Source organism: Thermobia domestica, chromosome 13, assembly GCF_964235325.1.
Source record: "Thermobia domestica chromosome 13, izTheDome1.hap1.1, whole genome shotgun sequence".
In the NCBI taxonomy this organism is placed as follows: domain Eukaryota; kingdom Metazoa; phylum Arthropoda; class Insecta; order Zygentoma; family Lepismatidae; genus Thermobia; species Thermobia domestica.
Genome location: NC_137466.1, coordinates 60,574,200 through 60,594,431, shown reverse-complemented (window position 1 = coordinate 60,594,431; position 20,232 = coordinate 60,574,200). Strand labels below are relative to the sequence as shown.

General features: G+C 34.8%; 1 protein-coding gene across 18 annotated transcripts in view; it reads right to left on the bottom strand.

The window, feature by feature from the left end:
• Positions 1 to 20,232, bottom strand: part of da (transcription factor daughterless) — a 616,942-nt gene that overhangs the window by 26,845 nt on the left and 569,865 nt on the right. For 15 of the 18 annotated variants that reach the window (XM_081735768.1, XM_081735771.1, XM_081735773.1 and 12 more), the window contains 6 exons: positions 18,095 to 18,331; positions 16,872 to 17,063; positions 14,003 to 14,062; positions 12,022 to 12,096; positions 4,496 to 4,666; positions 2,875 to 3,004 (listed from right to left, as the gene is read on the bottom strand). In XM_081735768.1, the coding sequence (XP_081591894.1) occupies positions 2,875 to 3,004; positions 4,496 to 4,666; positions 12,022 to 12,096; positions 14,003 to 14,062; positions 16,872 to 17,063; positions 18,095 to 18,331 (865 nt within the window). The remainder of the gene's footprint in view (positions 1 to 2,874; positions 3,005 to 4,495; positions 4,667 to 12,021; positions 12,097 to 14,002; positions 14,063 to 16,871; positions 17,064 to 18,094; positions 18,332 to 20,232) is intronic. The other 3 variants (XM_081735774.1, XM_081735777.1, XM_081735783.1) reach the window with 3 other exon arrangements.

The following is a 20,232-nucleotide window of genomic DNA, read 5'->3' as shown; positions in this document are numbered from 1 at the left end:
CGTAATGAAGTCTAGAGAAGATAAAGAAGCAAGTTCTGGATTATCCAAATAATTGGTTTCCGTTATTGAAACTTCGTATTGGTATCTTAAGGTTCAAGGATATGACCGACTTAGTGCATAAGGCGATATAAGCCGGTGTCCACTCCTGATGACCAAGCGAGGATTGTCATTGAAATTTTGCCCATTTAAAAAGTTTGGATGCCATAGTAATATATATGAGACTAGTAAAATTAACCTACGTAGTTCTGACTGAGGATACCCGTTTGAGAGGTCCTAACGCCCCATGATTGCACTTCGTTATTTAAGTCATCACATTTACATCTACCTCAAGTAATTCAAAATAAACTTCTGGATCTGTAAACTAGCTTTTACAGCAGTCATGTTCTTTTTAAGGTTTCACGCAGGTTGCAAAGCTGCTTTGATGTAATGAATAAATAAATTATTTATGTTTTTAATTAATCCAAGATATAAGGGAATATCCACTCATAGTTTGGGAAAATCGTCTATGGTATTTGCAAACAATTTCTTTATCTGTCAATAATTTATCCCTCATAGTATGTCGTTTGTATCCAAAACACGAAGTGCTAATAAACCATCTGTGCTAAGTATTTATTTAAACCATCATTAATTATGAAGGAAGTAGGAAACATCTTCCTGTTATGCTATTTTGGCTAAATATGCACCAACTAAAGAATTACACAGAAGGTTGCCCACGAAAAACTAGTCAACTTCGAATCATTTACCTTAACAGGATATTCTCTTTCTCCACCACCGGTTGTGTTCAATGTGACAACCATTGACTCACAATCACCCGGTAGTACAGTTTCCACTATAGCAAACTCTTGCGTAGAATAGGAAGGGGAATGTCTCGCCACACTGCTTTGGCAATTTTTCAAGGACTCTGCAAGGTACGGGAATGGAGTCAAGCAAATGCCTGTCTGAGGGGTCCAAACCAACAGTAGTCCACTGGTGAGGCGCCCAGAGATAGACGAAAATGAGATCACTCGAATTTCTGACTCCTCTGTCTTCTTTGCGTAGAACGCCTGGGACGACATAGTAGTTAACTGGAGGCCTTGTTCATGTGGACCTACACATTTGTGGTGTCGTCACCGTACAAATGTGGGAGTGTATGTCACATACAGAGGGTTCATGACATGTTCCTGCAAATAAGCTGCGTTAATTTGGTGTTGGAAGGCACTTCGAAAAGTGGCAGCGTTCCCCAATTGCAATATTCCGCCACTACCACAAATCCTTCAAGAGAACTTTTCCTTGCACTGCAGCATAAATTCAGAATAGTTCTTGTAGTGTGTTTGGAGAAAGTGAATCGAAATATGTTGGTCTCATTTAGGTAGAGTCCTTCCAGGGTACATATTCACTTGCCCCCTGCGAGGTACATTTTATATAGTTTTTTGGCGTTTATGAACCTCTCCTAGATGTGGCATTCTGTGGGCGATGCCCGTGCGCTTCTCATAGGAGGGTTTTCCGAGTAATGGTTGAAAACTGTGCCTTTTGAAACACCGTGTCCTATGGGTAAACTGTGTTGATGGATTGTTTTTTTATCACCGTTGTCATAATGGTGCACACTGTATTGGGGATTCGAGAGTTGCGTCCGTGTTCTTCTCGTAACTCCCGCCGACTACATACTGCACGTACTTGTTAGGCATATCGTCGGATGATGAGACCCACAACAGCTTCGCTGAGGATTAAAACTTCTTCTTACACAGTTTCACTATTGCTGAATGGATGGGCGCAGAAGATAATCAAATGGACCTTTCCACGTTTATCTTAATCGTTCCACGGATCAAGCTCAACTGATACTATTATCAAGTGCAGGGTCTACTGCGGGCAGCAACATATTAGCACATAACAGCGGACAAATACGTCATTTGGGAGGGTCCGTGAAAGTCTACTATTTTTACCGGGCAATCTTCTGTATTCAGGAAAAAAAAAAAAAAAAAAAATCTGCTTATGACCAGCAGCGTAGCTAAGGATGCATAACTTCCCGCGAAAATGTCAGAAGAGTCCTCTCTTCAATTCGGGATGTTCAATTTAGTCTGTCACTATTTGCTTATATTATATAAAAATTGCGCATTATTATATTATTATTATTATTATACATAGTTTGATTTTGTTCTCATTGTTACCACGCGAGTAAGTAAAATTTATTTCACTTTCAGCTGAAAATTATTGAATACTTGCACTCTTTTCTGTTTATTATTCCAATATCTATCCAGCATGTTCGTGGTAAATTAAACGACCTTTTAAGCACTAGTGCGAAATAATATGAAACCTGAAAAGTGGATTTTACCATCGAAACATCAAAAAGTTAAGCTTTTGCCCCCTCTTGCCATCTCTCTTCTTCCCTCTCCCTGCACTGCGGACCCGCTAGTTCCACTACTGTTTGTAACTCTTAGTTCTTTATTATCTATTCGTTGAAATAATTACTTTTTCCTGCTACTTTGTAACGAGTCAGCTTTGTCAGCCAGCAACGCGTCAGGTTTTCCAAAAGAACTTTTCTGAGATAGCGAGCTACCTGCAGTTGACGACGTTACTATTTTGTGTCAGTAGATGTTACGATTGTCAGTTGTGCTTGGATGACTTTTTAATCTTCAAAATTATTTATTTTAGTTATATCTCTATTTCATTCTATTTTTTAAAATTTTTTTTATTGGTTATTCAAAACTTGAACGTTCTGCAGTAATACACGAGAGATATATAAATTTAGAATGAACTCTCATTTACAATAAGATGATGTGACAATATCACCTACAATTCATGACGCCTGTGAAATCCAATGGAAGTAAGAAACAATTCTTAGGATATATAGATAATAATAATAATCTACATAAGAAAATAGATTATTAAAAAACTTACTTGATGTTGCTGCTGATAATCTTTCGATTTTGATCGCACCATCCGTATCCCCTGTGTGTGCTGCAGGTGGCAAACCAGAGTACGTACTTTGTGGAGCCGCAGCTCCTGGCGTTCCAGGGTGAGGACTAGGCTGAAAGAGAAAATAGCAGTTTTAAAATCACTTTCAAAGTATAACTTCAACTGTTACAAAGCATTTCGTTTATTATACTATTTGGCTCCACACATTTAATTGTTCGTCATACGTTCCTCCCTTCCTTCTTGTAAGAAGAAACGATTATGTCTGTTACAAGTAGCCTACTTGGTTTTGAAATATCATTAACTATAATCAGTGATATTCAACGTCATTATTCTTTAAAAAGATTTTGGTCGTGAATTAGATATATAAAACAATAAACACATCACAATTATTCACCTGACTGATCTCATCACATGACAATTTCACGTGAGAATGAAATTAACTGTAGATGTTCACATATATTTATAATTTTTCCACGAAAATAAAATGGAATTCAAAGAGAACACGACTACTGAAAAAAAAAAAAAAAGTATTTGAAAGCATGGATAATCACTTTGTGGATATAAGATATGATTGGCAAGTAGATGTTATATAAACTTAATATGAACTGAAGTCTTTAGTTCAACCGTTCATGGTTATGCTCCGTAGGTCAGGGTGGCAATGGTCTTCGACTGACTCTTGCAATCTCCAGGTTAGGAAGCGTAGAATGTACGCCTTAACGAACACTTAAAATCTTCTTTCTTGTAATTGAGTTGCAACATAATGATTCAGCATGTCAAAATAAATGAGTGATTACATGATAAGTCTAAGTGAGAAAGACATAAACAAACATAATTATTACGCTGCACTAGATGCTTACTTTAGAGCTCTCCAATTCCTTCGCAACCACGTGGGATCTTTGCTCCCGAATAGGGACTTATATCAATTTATCTTTCTCAAAATGTAAAAGGTACTTTATGTAACCACTACCTCCAAGCACTCGCTGCAGAACTTCTGTACTAGAAGCACCACAAAAAGGCGCTGATTCTATGGTTTGCATAATTTTGCGATTATTTACATAAAAACAAAGAATTTATATCATTATTTATTTCATTCATACACATCTATTAGTTTTATAGAATACTGAACGCTCCTTTAAACTTTGGTGTAGGTACCAAATAATGAATGGATACATATTGCCTTCTAGCCGCGCACATGAATCTTTCTGCTTTTATCGACACTATTTTGATGTTGGTGATTACAGTAACGATTATGTCGTATCAATTACGAAGATGTACAATCTTCTTTCGAGAATAGTTTTTACACTAAATACCTAAACGTCAAGTTTGCAATTTACTGTGAACTCAACTCAAAATAGATCACAATGAAGTAAGTTCCTATACGTCCTAATTCCAATGTCTTAACGAAATTAATGCAAGACTGTAAGATTAATGCTAGTACTCGTACTCAAAATTATGATCCAATCAACGCTTTTTATTTTTTTTATTTTTTATTTTATTTTATTATTATTATTATTATTCTTATTGTTAACGAACACTGTATGTTTAAAGGAATATTATTATGCTATAGTTAAAATTTACTCATAATGCCAATAGTCCTACATACCAGATGAGGTTCGAGGGCCGGATGATATCCCATGATCCCATTGGAATGTGTTTGGGGAAGAAGGCCTGGTGTCGTGGATGACGCGAGAGGGTGTAAGCTTGTGGCTTGATTTTCAGCATGATTTCGCAGAACATTGATGGCATCGTCTAGTCTTTCCTCCATCCTTGTTCCCTAGAATAAAGAGAGTAAATACTCGTTTCAATATAACAGTTGTTAACACTCAAGCGCATAATTATTACCGGTACCTTGATGTGAAGTTTCAACATGCTTCGGTGTAAACCATGTGGACTATCCACAAATCTTACCATCGCCAAAAGCAGATATCTTATTTGAACCAAATACTTCGATTCGAATACAAAACAAGTAAATCTTAACGTGAATGAGTCCCGCATTTAAAGCTGTCTTTCAGTCTAGCCAAAAATAAATATATGTAAAAAATAAACGAATGATTATATAACTAAAAAGAGAATACAGCAATTTAAAATTTCCTTTCTTCAGAGAAGTACTTTAATTCTTAAAACATAAATGAAACAATTTCAACTACAAAAATTGCAAGTATCTTGTACTTAATAAGTTATTTTTTAAAAATTATCATACAACGAATAATGTTACGAAGATCTCAATACCTCCAAATTTTTATGACTTTCTCAGTGAATAAAATTCTAGTCAACAAATCTATTCAACAATTTTAACACATTTTGTGTTAAGTGTGACGTAACAAACTATAATAAATTTTTTAAAAAAATAATCGAGAACTATCAATGTTAACATTAAACTGAAGTCTTCAACGATTTATCACCAACGAAATTACGGTACATCTTTTAAGTAATGAATCGATCATGTTAATCTTATGTCAAGAAATCAAAACTGACACGTTTTCTGTGGGAGGAGAAAAAAAAAATGTTAAGTAAACATGTACACAAATTATTATTACCAACCAATTTTTTTTTCCAGAAGTAGCAAATCTATAGTATGCAGTCTGTAATCAGAATGATATAGTTCACGATTAAAAAATTATGTCAACACATGTACTACCTAAGTGATTTTACTTCAGCATTATAGCAATACATTTTCTCCTTTGACAACGGAGATGAAACGGTGTACCTGATGATCTCAAGACGGTTTTGAAAGTTTAAATTACATTATAGCGTAATGTTCTTACGAACATTATTTCCATAATCTTTGCAAAGTACATAATGAAGACTGAATGAAAACAAGACATAGTGTAACGCAAAAGCAGGGGTACGGAAAAATAATGTATGCTGTTACGTTAAGCTAGAGTAGAATAGTCTTCTTTCTATAGGGAGGATGGAAAAAAAAGTAATTAATGACCTTTCTTCAGAGTATTTTAATTTTTAAATTGCACATGGAAAAAAATAATTAAGACAATTGCAATGTCGTTATACTTGGAGTTATTACAAGCGAAACTGACATAGAAGGAAAAATGTTAAATTAAATAAGATCTTAGTGAATGTATCTTCGAATTCTTACAGTTTCTTCAGTTAATAAACATCTATCCAATAACTATCATTTAATGGACTTTCTGTAATTAAACATGATATTATATATAGAGAATACATTACGAATGCAACATTATAGTTCCTACTAAACTTATCAATATTCTGGGAGTGTTTTGTTTGTTTGAGAGAACAGCCAAGATACCTACATATGAGTTTTCTTAATTATATCAAGCTCATTTGACTTTATGCCTCGCCTTTTCTCTTCTTTTCTTTGGTTACATGTACAATAATCGAAAACTACCGATATTAGTGTCGAATTAATCGTTTTCGGCTTCGCTAAGTTAACTAGTGACAGTCCCGATGTCGTTTAAGTCCAAGTTTACCCGCAGTAAGGGAAGATGACCTAGTAACCCTATGGTGAAAGAGAAGTGGGAATACAAATAATAAAAAGTAATAGATATTATTGTCTAATCCATAGTTTTCGTGGTTGTTGAGACGAAAAGTGATACTTCCGATGCCGTTTAAGTTTACGTTCAGCCCCCATCAGCATCTCTAGGAGTGTAGGAAGGGGATGATATGTAAAAATAATCGAAAACTATCGACATTAGTGTCATATCCATGATTTTCTGGGGTGCTGAGATGAATAGTCACACTCCTGATACCGTTAACGATCAACTTCAGCCCCTATTTGTTTGGGAGTGAGAAGGTGTGAAAAATAAAATGTCTAATGTGAATGAGATTACTGTCGAATCCATTGGGGTTCAGCGAGTACCGTCTGTTCGGGGCACCCTAACATAGTGCCAATTCCGAGGCCAATTAAGCCCAAGTTTAGCAAGAACGGGTATGTCAGCTGACTCGTGTGTGTGTGTGTGCGCGCGCATGTTCCACCGTAACTCTGAAACATATGGAGTTACTTCAATCACACTTGGTACACTTATAATTTACAATCTGGGAAAAATATGTTGAGTACAGACACACCTAGCTCTGCTAGAGAGTAAAAAGGGGTGACATGTAAAAATAACAGAAAACGACAGATATTAATGTCGAATCCATGGTTTTCAGGATCACTGAAAAATATGATACTCTCGACGCCGTTAAGTACAAGTTCAGCCCTCAGTGTGAATACGACACCCCTAGCACCTGTAGGATGGGATCGGAAGAGGATGACACGTAAAAATAATCGAAAACTACCTGCATTAGCGTCAAATTCATAGTTTCTGAAATCGCTAAAATAAATACTGACACTCTTGATGCTGTTTAAGTTTACGCTCAGTCCCCATCGGCATAATAGATAAGAAGTGAAAAATAAAATATCCAAAATGACCGAGAGAGGGTCGAATTAGTTTTCAGGGTCAGGAAAATGGCTGACCCATTTGAAATAACTTTTGAAACATAGTTAGTATCTACCTCAAGGTGGATTTTTATCATGTAACTTCGATTAAAGTTCGTATTCTATGGGGGCAGGTGGTTCCAAATGTATGAAAAAATTCTAATATCTTATGGATTATCATTATAGTTTCACTGAGATGCGCATCCTACGGGGGGGTCAAATATCTCCCATACACCTACTCTCCCCGTGCGAAGAATGGGTATTTCCCCTAATAAGTAAATAAAATAGGCTACTTATATAAAACTGGAAGACTTGGAAGGACTAATATGAACGTGGAGTGAAAGCACGTATTTTTCTACTATCTCGCGCTGATTTATACATGGTCGGCCAGTTTATCTTCTTCGTCAGTCTTTCTTTTAATTTTCTATACAAAAACGAGCAAAAGAAAAAACCTCGACAAGCACCGGGAAAACACTGTCCCACAAACTACCTAATTTGGAACTAAAAATTAAAAGGCAAGAGAACATTTTTCATTCAGTACTACTAGATATTTTGCTGGCGGTGGATATAACACTGAATGATTGTGTTTTGTAAAACTATTTTAAAATTTCACGATGTATTAATATTTGGGATTGTGTAAATAAACAGAAGGTTGTTCGCTTTATATCTGACCATTTTTGACGTGTACTCGCCTTATGAGCTCCGCCACCGCCGATCATGTTCTATTGGACCCCCAGCATTATGGACTATGACACGGCATCGCAGTTTCCATTGCGGCAAGCTCTGGCGCAGGGCAGGCATGGAAATTCTGTCCCTCTCCTCCCTGTAAGTTTTCGTAGACCATCCATGGTGCGCGGGCGGTGATGTTGAAGAATTGACTGGCATCTGACCTTTTCACAGGAATGTCTTCAAACGGAATGACACGAATTTCTAATTTCTCTGCCATTTTCTGATAAAAACATAATAGTGTTCTGGCGGTATGACTCTAAGCCTTGTTCATATGGATCATCATCTGGTTCGCGTCCATTCCATACAATTGTACTTCTCTCCAATAGATAGGTGTCAGAATGGATTTTTGGAAGTTATCTTTCATTCACCTTAACGTCTTTGTCTACCTTGCGTGTCAGCAACTTACCCTCATATCAAAATCCCGAAACAACCATAAAGCCACAAGGGAAACTTTCTTTGCACTGACGAACCAAGTTACTGCGCTCCTTGCCGTCAATGTCACGTATGTGATCGCCTGAATGTTATCACCAGCAGTGAGATGGACATATGATTCATCCATTGTAACAACTTCCTTTATTTGGAACCCGCTAGGTACTGTTCGTTCAGTTTCCTGTAGTTCGTTCTTACGTTCAGCAACGTGATGCGGTAGCAGGTGGTGTACACGGGCCTTCCACACAAACTTCAACCTGAGGTGCTTGTGAATTTTGTTCACAGTTGACGGCGTGAGGTGGAATCTGTGGCTCATATCACGTTGCGTCGGAGGATTTTCTTGGCACGCTAATCGACGGATCCCCTTTAGCGCTACGGGTGTCACTTTGCTTGTAGCTCTTCTCCTGGTGGTTTTCGTGGGTAAATGTTTCGCAAGGGGAGCATGTTGTGTGTAACGAGTCACAATAGCTTTCAATGTAGTCACCTCGAGTGTTAACCCATTCTCCCTATACTGTTTTACAGGGCGTACGTACGAAAAATTCCCATGGAAAAGGGCCATTTCATAACCCTCCCAATACCGGTTGATTTTTGGCGCCATTTGATGACATTCACTATCAACACTCATGTATCTGCAAGGTCAGACATAACACTGCTCCCGTCAGCAACTCCATCGTTCCAGCATGATACACCAGGTGGCAGCACCGAATAAAAAATGGTCGGATAAACAGCGAACAACCTTCTGTATATTCGTTTTATTGGTACGTTTATATATATATATATATATTTTTTTAATTCAGCTATTATATTTTAATATTTGATTTTAAATTCTCCAGGGGTTCTTGTTTACTTCCTAAACATGATGTGATTACTACGATGAAATGACGCCAGGGAAGTTCACTGAATGGTTTCAAATGTCTCTTCTGTCAACATAAAAAATAACTCGATAATACTATTGGACAAACACACACAGGTGAATAAAATCCCTACCAGCAATAAGTCAAGATATCCTTCAATAGCTACAGTACAACAATGTTCCAGGAATTACTCCCATATATGAAAGGAGCCGAACTGTTGAATGCTGTGATGTCAAGTAAACAATTTTAGAAATACAATTTGCACTGAAAGAGATACATCAAATACTCAGATTTGCCCCTTACCACTGACATTTCAATGCAACTGAGATGATGAAAGATTACGCGACCCCTCCCCCACTACTTTTTGCACTAAAGGATGTCGAAAGATTGGTTAACAAAGCGATGGACAAAGTGAATAATTTATTGTCGAAGACTGTAGTGAGGCATACATGAGACATAATTCAAAAAACTCTGGACTGAAGAAGGAATTTTAGAAAATTGTGTCAACGAAATGGTTATACCATTATGAGACTGACAACAGCAATGATGATGAAGAGGAGGAGAAGGACAAGGATTCTATTCTGTAAATCAGGTAAAGCTTTTTATTATTGCTATTTTATTTCTCATTATTATTATTATTATTATTATTATTATTATTATTATTACAATTAAATGTCTTACTGCAAGTTTCTGGGGGCTGAGTCCCCCTAGCTACGGGCCAGTCACATGATCAGAATAATAATAATATAATATCCAATAGTTTATTTATAAGGTTACGGAGTACTTGTCCTTCCCCTGTTACGAAGAACGAAATGAATTGCACATCTCGTCTATTCGAGAAAAACATGGTGTCTACGCGACAAATTTCGGGAAAGAAGTACACTTTAATCAATAATAATAATAAATACAAAATAATAATAATAAATACAAAACTGATGAAACTCAATGGAACCAAAAGAAATACATTAAGTCCAGCTGAGTCACATTTATAGACACTAATAAATATAAATTTTTGTGACTTTTCAGAAGTTATATCTAAACAAAATAATATAAAAATATTAATAACAATACAAATTTTATATACATTTAAAAAAACATTCGTTCTCTTGTTTTCCGATCAGTGGGTGATATGGCACGACTGGAATTACCTAAACTGAAATGTATGCAGTGCTGGATCCTCTCACCGATCACAATTTTCGGGATGCATTTCAAAAATGGCGGATTAACTGACGGTATGATCTAGTCCCGCGTAATTTAAACATCACCATGTACACGGACCCTTGTTTGATCTCAATAAGGATGACAGGAGAAATACAACCATTTTACAAGTACTGAACTAGTAATTTTGTACGACCGCACTACACAACTTGTTCAAAAAATAATTACATTACTAAACATAATTCGAACACCCAGAAATAACTTCAAACTAAAACAGGCCACAGGCTGAAAAAATAATGTTTTGTATTAATTTACATTATTCCTTCTTCTTTTTTATGATTATAAGTGTATAAACTAAAACAGCATACTCTAACTGTGCTTTCATGCAGAATATTTACTTTCCAATAACCAAATTAACACAGTAAGGACGACCTGATGCCATTGCATGCAAAATGAACCAATGGTACCCTTACATACTGTGTTTAGTTTTATTTTCGCGTTGGGAATGACGAAGACGATTTGGACTATGTTCTATTTTGAAAATCAACGTAACCAAATATGTAATGCATAGTATCAGTTCTAAAAGCAACAGGAAAAGTCATATTTCTTTTTATTTGTAAAATTATATATAAATATATAGCCAAAACTCTAACCGTACTTGAAACCACTCTCGTAAAGAACAGCGAAGCCAAGCAATGCCAGGGCCGGTCAGAGAAATGATAAAATTCCCGTTCGTATTCACCAGGTGGTGTTGAAAGAAGTAGTGCACTCCGGTCTAGAAAGCCAACATTGACGGTGAGAGGAATCGATGTGCTGACCCCAAAGGGATGAGTGCCACAAGCCGGCTGGTAGAGTCTAGTCCTAAGGACTGCTGCGCCAGGAGCTGAATTATTGGTTTTAAAACATATTTCTGTATTTCAGGACGAAAATCTTATTGGAACTCCTGGCAGTACATTTCGGGAACCTAATGCGGTATCTTCTACATACATATTGATTCTCTGTAAGCAATACTATGTACATCATATTACTTATGAATTAAACATCAAAATAAAAGTCAAATTTATTATTCACGGAAATCAAGGAGAATCTTTAGTAAACAATATAAGTAGTGAATATATATAACTGAATTTGTGAATGTCGAAGTTATTTAACATAGGTACAAGTTTTATCACAAGATTGTCATTGTCAATTGATATACAACAGTATCAAAATAGAACATATTCCAATATTTCTTATTGCATTCCACAAGCAAAATTTACAATGAATCAAAAATTAAGTAACAACGGTTGCTTGCAATTGCCAACTGTGTATAGTGAACACAACAGTTTAATTCTGAAAATCTGTGAAGAAACTAAATTTCTTTCTTCACTTTTGAATGAAAACAAAACGATTGCTTCTTATTTGAAACTGCAATCTTTTTAAGTAAAAACAAAACGATAGTGCAATTGCAGACGAAATTAGGTGATGACTCAACTAGTTTTCTAATGAGTCACATTGCTATGAGAAAACGTAAGGAAAAATAACAAAAAACAAAATTATTCCTTGAATCAAGTATTGAATGCCCACCTGAAAATCATAGTTCCCGTGGAGCCTATCACTTTTCCTTTCTTCTTTAACGAAAACACCGTAGCTTTTTAAGTTCTGTCAAGTAGTGAAAGAGGATTTTAATGATTGACTCATGAGTAACGACAAACAAGATGTTTCCATTTTCCTTCTACCTGATCTTTTGGTATTATTATGTATGAAAAGGAAGATAGTGGTTAATCATATGTTAATAAACTAACTGCTAGTAAAAACCAAAAACAACTTAGTAGTAGTTGAATGATTATTTAAGTTTTTACATTTATATACACATATAATCGAGGAAATTAATTTATTTTAATTATTGGTATAATATTCTTTAATGCATGTTTAATGTTTACACTTCACTATATGCAATTAAGCAATGCTGGGTGAACTTTTCCAAACATTTTACCGTACTTTCCACGTGGTAACATTTCGATTCTTCCGGTTCTTTTCAGAATAATACTTGACTACGTATTTGTATAAATTCTATTGCATACCTAAACTCAATATATTTCCTTCGAAACTTAGATATAAATGTTTCTCACGGTTAAATTTTACTGCAGAGAAAAAAAAATCAGCTTTTAATAATCATTATTGATACTATCAAACAGCTGCTTGTCGTTCTAGTTACTGAAGTCTTTTTATTATTATCATTATTATTGGTTATTTTTTCTTCAGAATAAAAGCTGCACAAAACATATCATATCAAAAGAAGACCTTACCATATTAATTACAACTTATCAACCTTTTCATACATGTAACCTGTAAGATTTCTACACATTTAAACAAATTTTACGATTGCTTTATTTGCATTGTCTTGATACTAATATGAACTAATACTAACTGAGGCGTCTGACAAAGACGAATTTAACTTACACGTTGATTAAATAGATACATAAGAAGTCATATTTACATAAATACTACTCTGAAATTATGATTCTCTCTCCAATGAGTATATTTTACACAAACACCTTAATCACACTGTACACGTATACCTCAATTATATAAACAAAAGTTAAAAATTCTGGAATTATACATTTTGTATAGGCAAGCTGTTTCCTCACAATATGTATTCGGAAAAAATTCTTTCTAAAATTCATAATGTGTGTGTACAATGACTCAAAGTAATTTATATTACGTTGATACATAGTTTTTTTGTTAACTTTGGATCAGCGATTATGTTTTAACTAAAGAAAACTAACAACTTAGAAAATTACAGAAGGGAATATTTAAATCTAAGTTAATTGGTTATAACTGAGTAAAAATCCTTCTTTAAAAACTAAAAAACTCATTAACGTTTCTGACTACTTCAAATATGATGTAAAATAGTATACACTACAAAATATCTGGCTTTTAAGGTTAATACACGCAAATTATGTTAAAAAAAAAAAAAAAAAAAAAAAAAGGAGAGGGGTAGTTGTTCTCATACTATAGCTGTGACTTCGATCACTATGTTCACTGAAAAATCACTAGAAAAATGACAATAAATTTCGGATAAGTTTTTCCGCTCCTTGTACATGTGATTCATATAAAGTTCAAAACTTACTTCATATAAAGTATTTCAGAGCTTACATTTGTAATTTACCACTTTTCTACCTAAACAGAGTTTGTAAAATCTCTGATAAGCCAGATGATATACGTTAAACCGTATAAGATTATGCGTAGTCAGCAGCAACCACCTCAAACCAGTATTTGACTTTCTTGATTCAGTCCGCTCCTTCGTTTCTCAACTATTTCACCCTCCTTAAGAATTTACCAGGAATCATATCGGGAGACCATACTGGCCACGCCATGCATACCAGATGCATGTACTACGTTTTACAGCTTGCTTATACGAAAATATTCGAAAACTATTAAACTAATCCATCGAACACCCTAAATTATACCATAAGAAGCTGTATGATATAACTTAACCAAGTGATAATTACAATGGCCGACTATTAGTCAAATCAAGTTAAGACTTGACAAAAATTAGCATTACCTCTGCGTGATCTCTGAGAAATCCTATAGCATCATCTAATCTTTGTTGTTCTGCTGCTGGCTGCAGTGCGAAGACCAAAGATGTCACAAAAACAAGAAGGAAAAAAAAAGCAAGGCATACATTAGTTCCCATGCAATAAAAAAAATGCAAGCACCTGCACTGCAAGGCCTTTCAGAACACAAAATAAAATTAAACTTAAATAAATTACAAAAAATAATTGTGCGCTACTTCTTTTCTTAACAAATAAGTAAAAATATCTTATGTGCAATCAGTTAATTTCCAGTAGTAAGAAGTGTGTAATATTTGTTTCGTCACTTTCGAGACTAACTTCGATACTAATATCTTATTAAATGGTCATGAATAGCCCATACATATGCACGAATTACAGTTGAATCTACGGCGTTATTAACATAGGTCTTTAGCGTCAAACAGTTTCTTAGATTGAGTAATTTTTATATTTTTTTTCTGGACTGGAATTTGCTAGTTTTTAAAGAAGCTCCCTCACTATGAATTCAACTCATTCACTCTATGACATATGGCCTATGACGCATTTTCAAAATCTCTTCACTGACTTCTGTCTCGTAAAAAAGTACTTGTTCACAACTAGGTCCACACTGAATTTAATGCGTTAATAACTACATATACAAGTAAACCCAAAAATAGAAATGAGGACACGGTTTATGACCTAAATCCCGTGACGTTTTTATTTATTTTAAAAAAAATTAAATCTACAAGGTGGACCGTTTTATTCTGAAATGCTCTTGTAACTTCTAAATTAATACCTAAAAAGAAAGACAGAGATTAATATACTGTTTAAAACGGTTTATTTTGGAAATTTTTAAAATGCTTATGGCTCTCGTTTGTTTCTGTAACATTACAGCAATAGTTGTTGGCAGCTGTATCTACAACAAATTCTCACAATTACAAATTTTAAGCAGTGTTACAAATTATTTTACCAATTTTGTGATTAGTATCATATCTCCGGAAAGTTTTGAAATATCGAACTGCTGTAAACGGCATTACCATCTTTGTCTATTGAAAATCATTCTATGTGATACTTATTTAAATAATTCCCCCTCTCCTTTGAAATAATACTGTTTGAAAGAAGTCAAGTTTTCAATCCCTTGTAACTGTATTTCTATTTATTCGATGGTGGTTTTACAAAGTATGCCAGACCAGTTCTCCCTATCGATACTTGCATCGTATAAAATGTCACCTAAAAAAGTTTAACAGCTAAAAGAGCGTATCAGGATAAATAGTCCCTTTGTATGCAAACATAATAAGCAAATTTTAATAGTGGTGCACATATACGGGTGCTAAAAGTTCAGTGTTGACCCAGAAATAAGAAGCTTCTTTAAGAGGCAGTGAACTCCAGTCTTTAATAATAATAATAATAATAATAATAATAATAATAATAATAATAATAATAATAATAATAATAATAATAATAATAAAAAATAAATAAATAAAAAAAGCTAAAGTCCTTTGCTGATAACGCCATACATTGTAGTCTATGCAAATTTTTTGTCAGAATATGAAAATAATTTATGTAATACTGAATGTTTGTGTGTGTCACGATCAACTTGCTTTCTCATTGAAAGAACTCTAAGAAAAGAAGAAAAAGACTAATTGACACTTCTTACTAACCTAGAAAATATATTCCTGACACAACATAAATTTCAATCCACCGAACTGTACAATATACAAAATTACTGGATATTATATTATCTACTCACAAAAAAGTTGTTATAAAATAAAATTCAAAATAATACTCCACCACAATAAGATAATTTAAAAAATTGTCATGCTAGGTGATATCATGATAACTATTACATACGTGGAGAACGAATAATATCACATGCATAAGCAGTGCAGTATACAACAGCCACTACTAATGTATTCTCTCAACGTCCGGGTTTCGAACAAAAAAGATTTAATGAAGTTAAAAAACAGAACAATAATACTTGTCATTTGGCACTGGCATATGTATTTTGTATTCACATATAATTTTCGCATGGATTTTTTTAAAAGTGATAATATATGTGCTACAATTAATGCAATTCTCTGAATTAACGCACACCCAGACATCTGTGCAAACATCCTTGATTAAGTCGAACAGACATTTCATATAAATACATATTTCAAATTTACACTTATACAAATTAACTGTTCATGCATCTACCTACTTTAAAAACACTCATGTCTAATCCAGTAATGAGGAGTTCACAGATGACAGTGAGGGATTCTTGTTCATTATTTGAAAAGTTTACCTGATGTCCATATTATTGCAATTTGGGTTCCTCCTCCTTTCCGATATATACATATATAAATTACATTTACTTGTTCTACAGCTTGTCCATAACTATCATGCAAATACATTATATGGATGATAAATCTGAGTCTCATTTTTTTTCTATTTTCTAAGTATTTGGAAAATTAAGTTGAAAAAAAAAAAAGAAAACAAAAACGAATGGAGCAATGTTCACTTGGAATACCTCACGGGGAAAAATAAAAGATACACACGATATTCTTCAGAAAGCACAGTATTTTTTTTTTTAATGCATACTAGCTGAGATTTATTTTACACACACACACACACACACACACGCATACACATTAGTCATTGATCTACTACTTCCGGAAATCTATACAATCATTGTGTGAGAGACAGATTACTCACTTGCATTTGACATTAAGTACTTATCTACCAAGGATTTAAAAAAAAAACTCGAAGGTAACATGTCTGAAAGGTAACATGTAATAATGTATGTTTGCTATAAAAAATCTTATGCTGTGAATAGTTTTTTTGTTAAACTATCACTGAAAAGAAAATCAAACACAAATGACTATGAATATGAGTGCGACTCACCATGTGGATATTTCGATCTCCGTAATGCGGTGAGGTGGGAGTGGTACTATGCGCTGCATGGGGAGCTGCAACAGGTCCAGGTTGTGAAGCTGACCACTGTTGTTGACTATTGTTGGTCAATGGAGGCGGAGAACTCACAGGAGTGGAGGGGTTTGAGCTGTAACTACTAGCGCTTTGATCCGTAGGATAGATCTGAAATAGAAAATATTATAGTGCTTTATATGAATAATTTGTACTGAACTAACAACATTCACCAGTTCTTCTTTCTTTCTTTCTTTAGTGAGTATCTTATAGACATACAAGAGTAACACATCTCATTTCTGGTAACAGCTTCCTAGAATAATTTTCTTGTGAAATATACGCAATAAAATTAATGATAAGTGTTCATCAATATATTCGTAGAATCTTTCGCATTAATATAACAAACTCTATTAGTTGCAACAAAAAGTTGAATGCCTTAACTAGACGATTTAAATTAGGGATGTCTTTTTTTAAAAAAATAAGCATACTAACTTTAAAACCCTGCTTATTTGATTCAATAACAACAATGTCCAACAATATTTGGAAATTCTTTCACATAATATCTGCAAAATCTCAGAACGGTTTGGAAGGAACATGCTATATACACGGTAAGTACAAAAGATAGCGTCCTGCTTCTCTCTCTTTCAAACTGGGAACACTGCAAAGTAAAATACAAATCAAGTATCAACATTATTGTGATTGTACCGATCTTGGTCTCACCCAGTATTCTCCCTCTGACAATTTCTTGAATATAAATTACACGACCAACATGAAGGAAAAACAAAATACATGAAAGATCCCTAAAAGTAAACTTCAACCAGATATAACATCATAAACACACTGTCTATTTACAGACAAGCTGGAGAAATTGACAAACCAGAATCGAAGACACAATAGTTCTAAACATTTGTTCATACTTCGTGTATCAATACATATTTCGGAATTTGAGTTGTAGGTTAGTGGCTTTTTAAAATATACACCATCTTATGTAGCTGGATCCAGGTTAATGGTGTACATTTACTGACACATCAACTATGCTATACAATGAAGAATTAGTTTTCTTAAGATTTTACACTACACCGATTGACAAAGACTGTACGTGAATTTTTGATTCAAAACAACGGAACAATTATTCTTGAAATTAATTTCTAAGTGCACTAATTTTAAACTTTCCGTAAATTGAAGAAAGACATGGTACTTACCGAGGCAAGAGCTTTCCCCAATGTGTCCCCAGTTTGGGGTGTATTTTGTGGGGCCGCTGCTGTATGACTATGGCCGGGGCTATGACTGCTGTACAGTGGACTGGATGTGGGGACGGCAGTGGGCGGGTGAGGTGGCGCGCTACTTGCCGAACTTCCACCGCGGAAGCTCGACATTGGAGGAAGACTGGAAGCGATGAGTGGAGATGATTCCTGACCAGGAGACATCGTTGCATAACCCTGAAACAAATACAGAAAGCACATTAAGCACAAACTACTGGTAAACAACTTTTAAAAAATCTTTATTTAGGAATTACCAATCTAGTAATCACAAGTACGAGCTCAATTGTAAGAAAGTACAAGCAGAATATTACTTTTCAAGACAATGCTTTTTCCATTAACTCGGAAAATATAATGACAATTATGTGAAGAATAGTTCTATATAATAATTTTCTATTGCTTGTAACTGTAAGGGGAATTAGGAGTTAATAGTCAATAATAATAATAATAATAATAATAATAATAATAATAATAATAATAATAATAATAATAATAATAATAATAATAATAAGCTGGATTTTTTTGACCAGAGTATGTATTTTTTATTCTTTATTAAATTTTAATTTAATACGTAACAATTTCCATAACGTAACGTTATCTTCTTCTGACGTTAATTGGCATATGTATATTCATATTAATATAGGTAACAGATAATATTTTTTTTTTCTTTTTAACAATCAAATGCATTTTTTCAACAAGATCACAGACTTGCATTACATAGAACACAGATACACTGGAACACTATAATAACAAACAAACAAACAAACCATAGGGGACATAATTATTGTCTTTTGAGAGAATCAATCGTTGACTAAATTTTCTGCGCACTAGATGGTACAGGATACACGATAAATTCTTCGCAGGAATAATGCTTTGTTCCCATACTGTTTGACAGGTAATACTAAATCTTCTGCTTTCAATGGTTCCAACAGGTCTTATGTCACTGTCTTGACGTACGGTACAGCCGTAATTTTTCACATAAACTTATGGACTGTGAGCTGTCTCTCCCTACTCCTTGCTCGGTTGTTACATAAATTGTTGCACCAATGATTTGTTTTTACTCCAAACCTCCCTGCTCTGCAATCACAGAAGAAAGACCTCTTCTAGCTCTTTACTGGTGAGTAACGTTCCCATAATAGGCGATACGTTCCCACGTTGAATGGCTATGCTAATGCGTTGAATCAGGAAAGATTTTGCTCGAGTATCTCGTGATTTAATTAACAGACGGTGGCCGATTTATTTATAAATTTGAGGCCGCCTTCTTCCCAAGAACCGCTAGACTCAATTGCTATTGCAAGAAAGCAACAGTTATCGAGTAGATTACTATATTTATTCCTTTTTTCTTTTGCTCTTCGAGCAGCTAAGAGTCCAGCTTGCACTGAGGAATATTGAAGGTTGGAGGAGGCATAAGTATCTGAACATATGAAATCCCAAATCAATGCCTTTCTTTTCTTCCATGGTACTAATATCATACCATCAGGCCTCTTTCCGTCTGAACGGCTACATCCATTCCGTTCCCTCACTGCTGGGAGCCCCGCAGATATTAAAGCTCTTAATATTATATCATTCACACTTGAGTGACGTGGATGTCTGCCAGCGCTACTTTTGCACGACAAACCATGTAATCCTTTTTTATCTACTAAGGTGTTGCTATTGGGGCAGTGGTGTGGTTCACATATATCTGCTTACAACCGTAGAGCGACGGATACTCGGAAGCTCTCATTGGATAAATGTAAGTCCAGAGAAGGTGATGGTAGAGCTTCTTCGTTTATGGATTGGTGATTTCGTCGTTATCCCATTGAAGAAGAGAGCTAATTAATTGACTTGCACCATAGTAAGACGCAAGAAAAGACGGAATAGCCATATCTGTAGCGCGACGGATTCCAAGACTTCCATTTTTGACTGGTAATGAAGCTTGTATCCAAGAGTTGTTATCAAGAGAACAATTGAGGATGGATTCCAGTCCAGTGTTAAGAGTGTCGTCAAACTTTTCCAATAGGACATCTTCCTTCCGAGATGGAGAGCATCGAAGGAAATAAAATAATCTCGGCATTCCAAATGAAGCATACTCTATAGTAAGG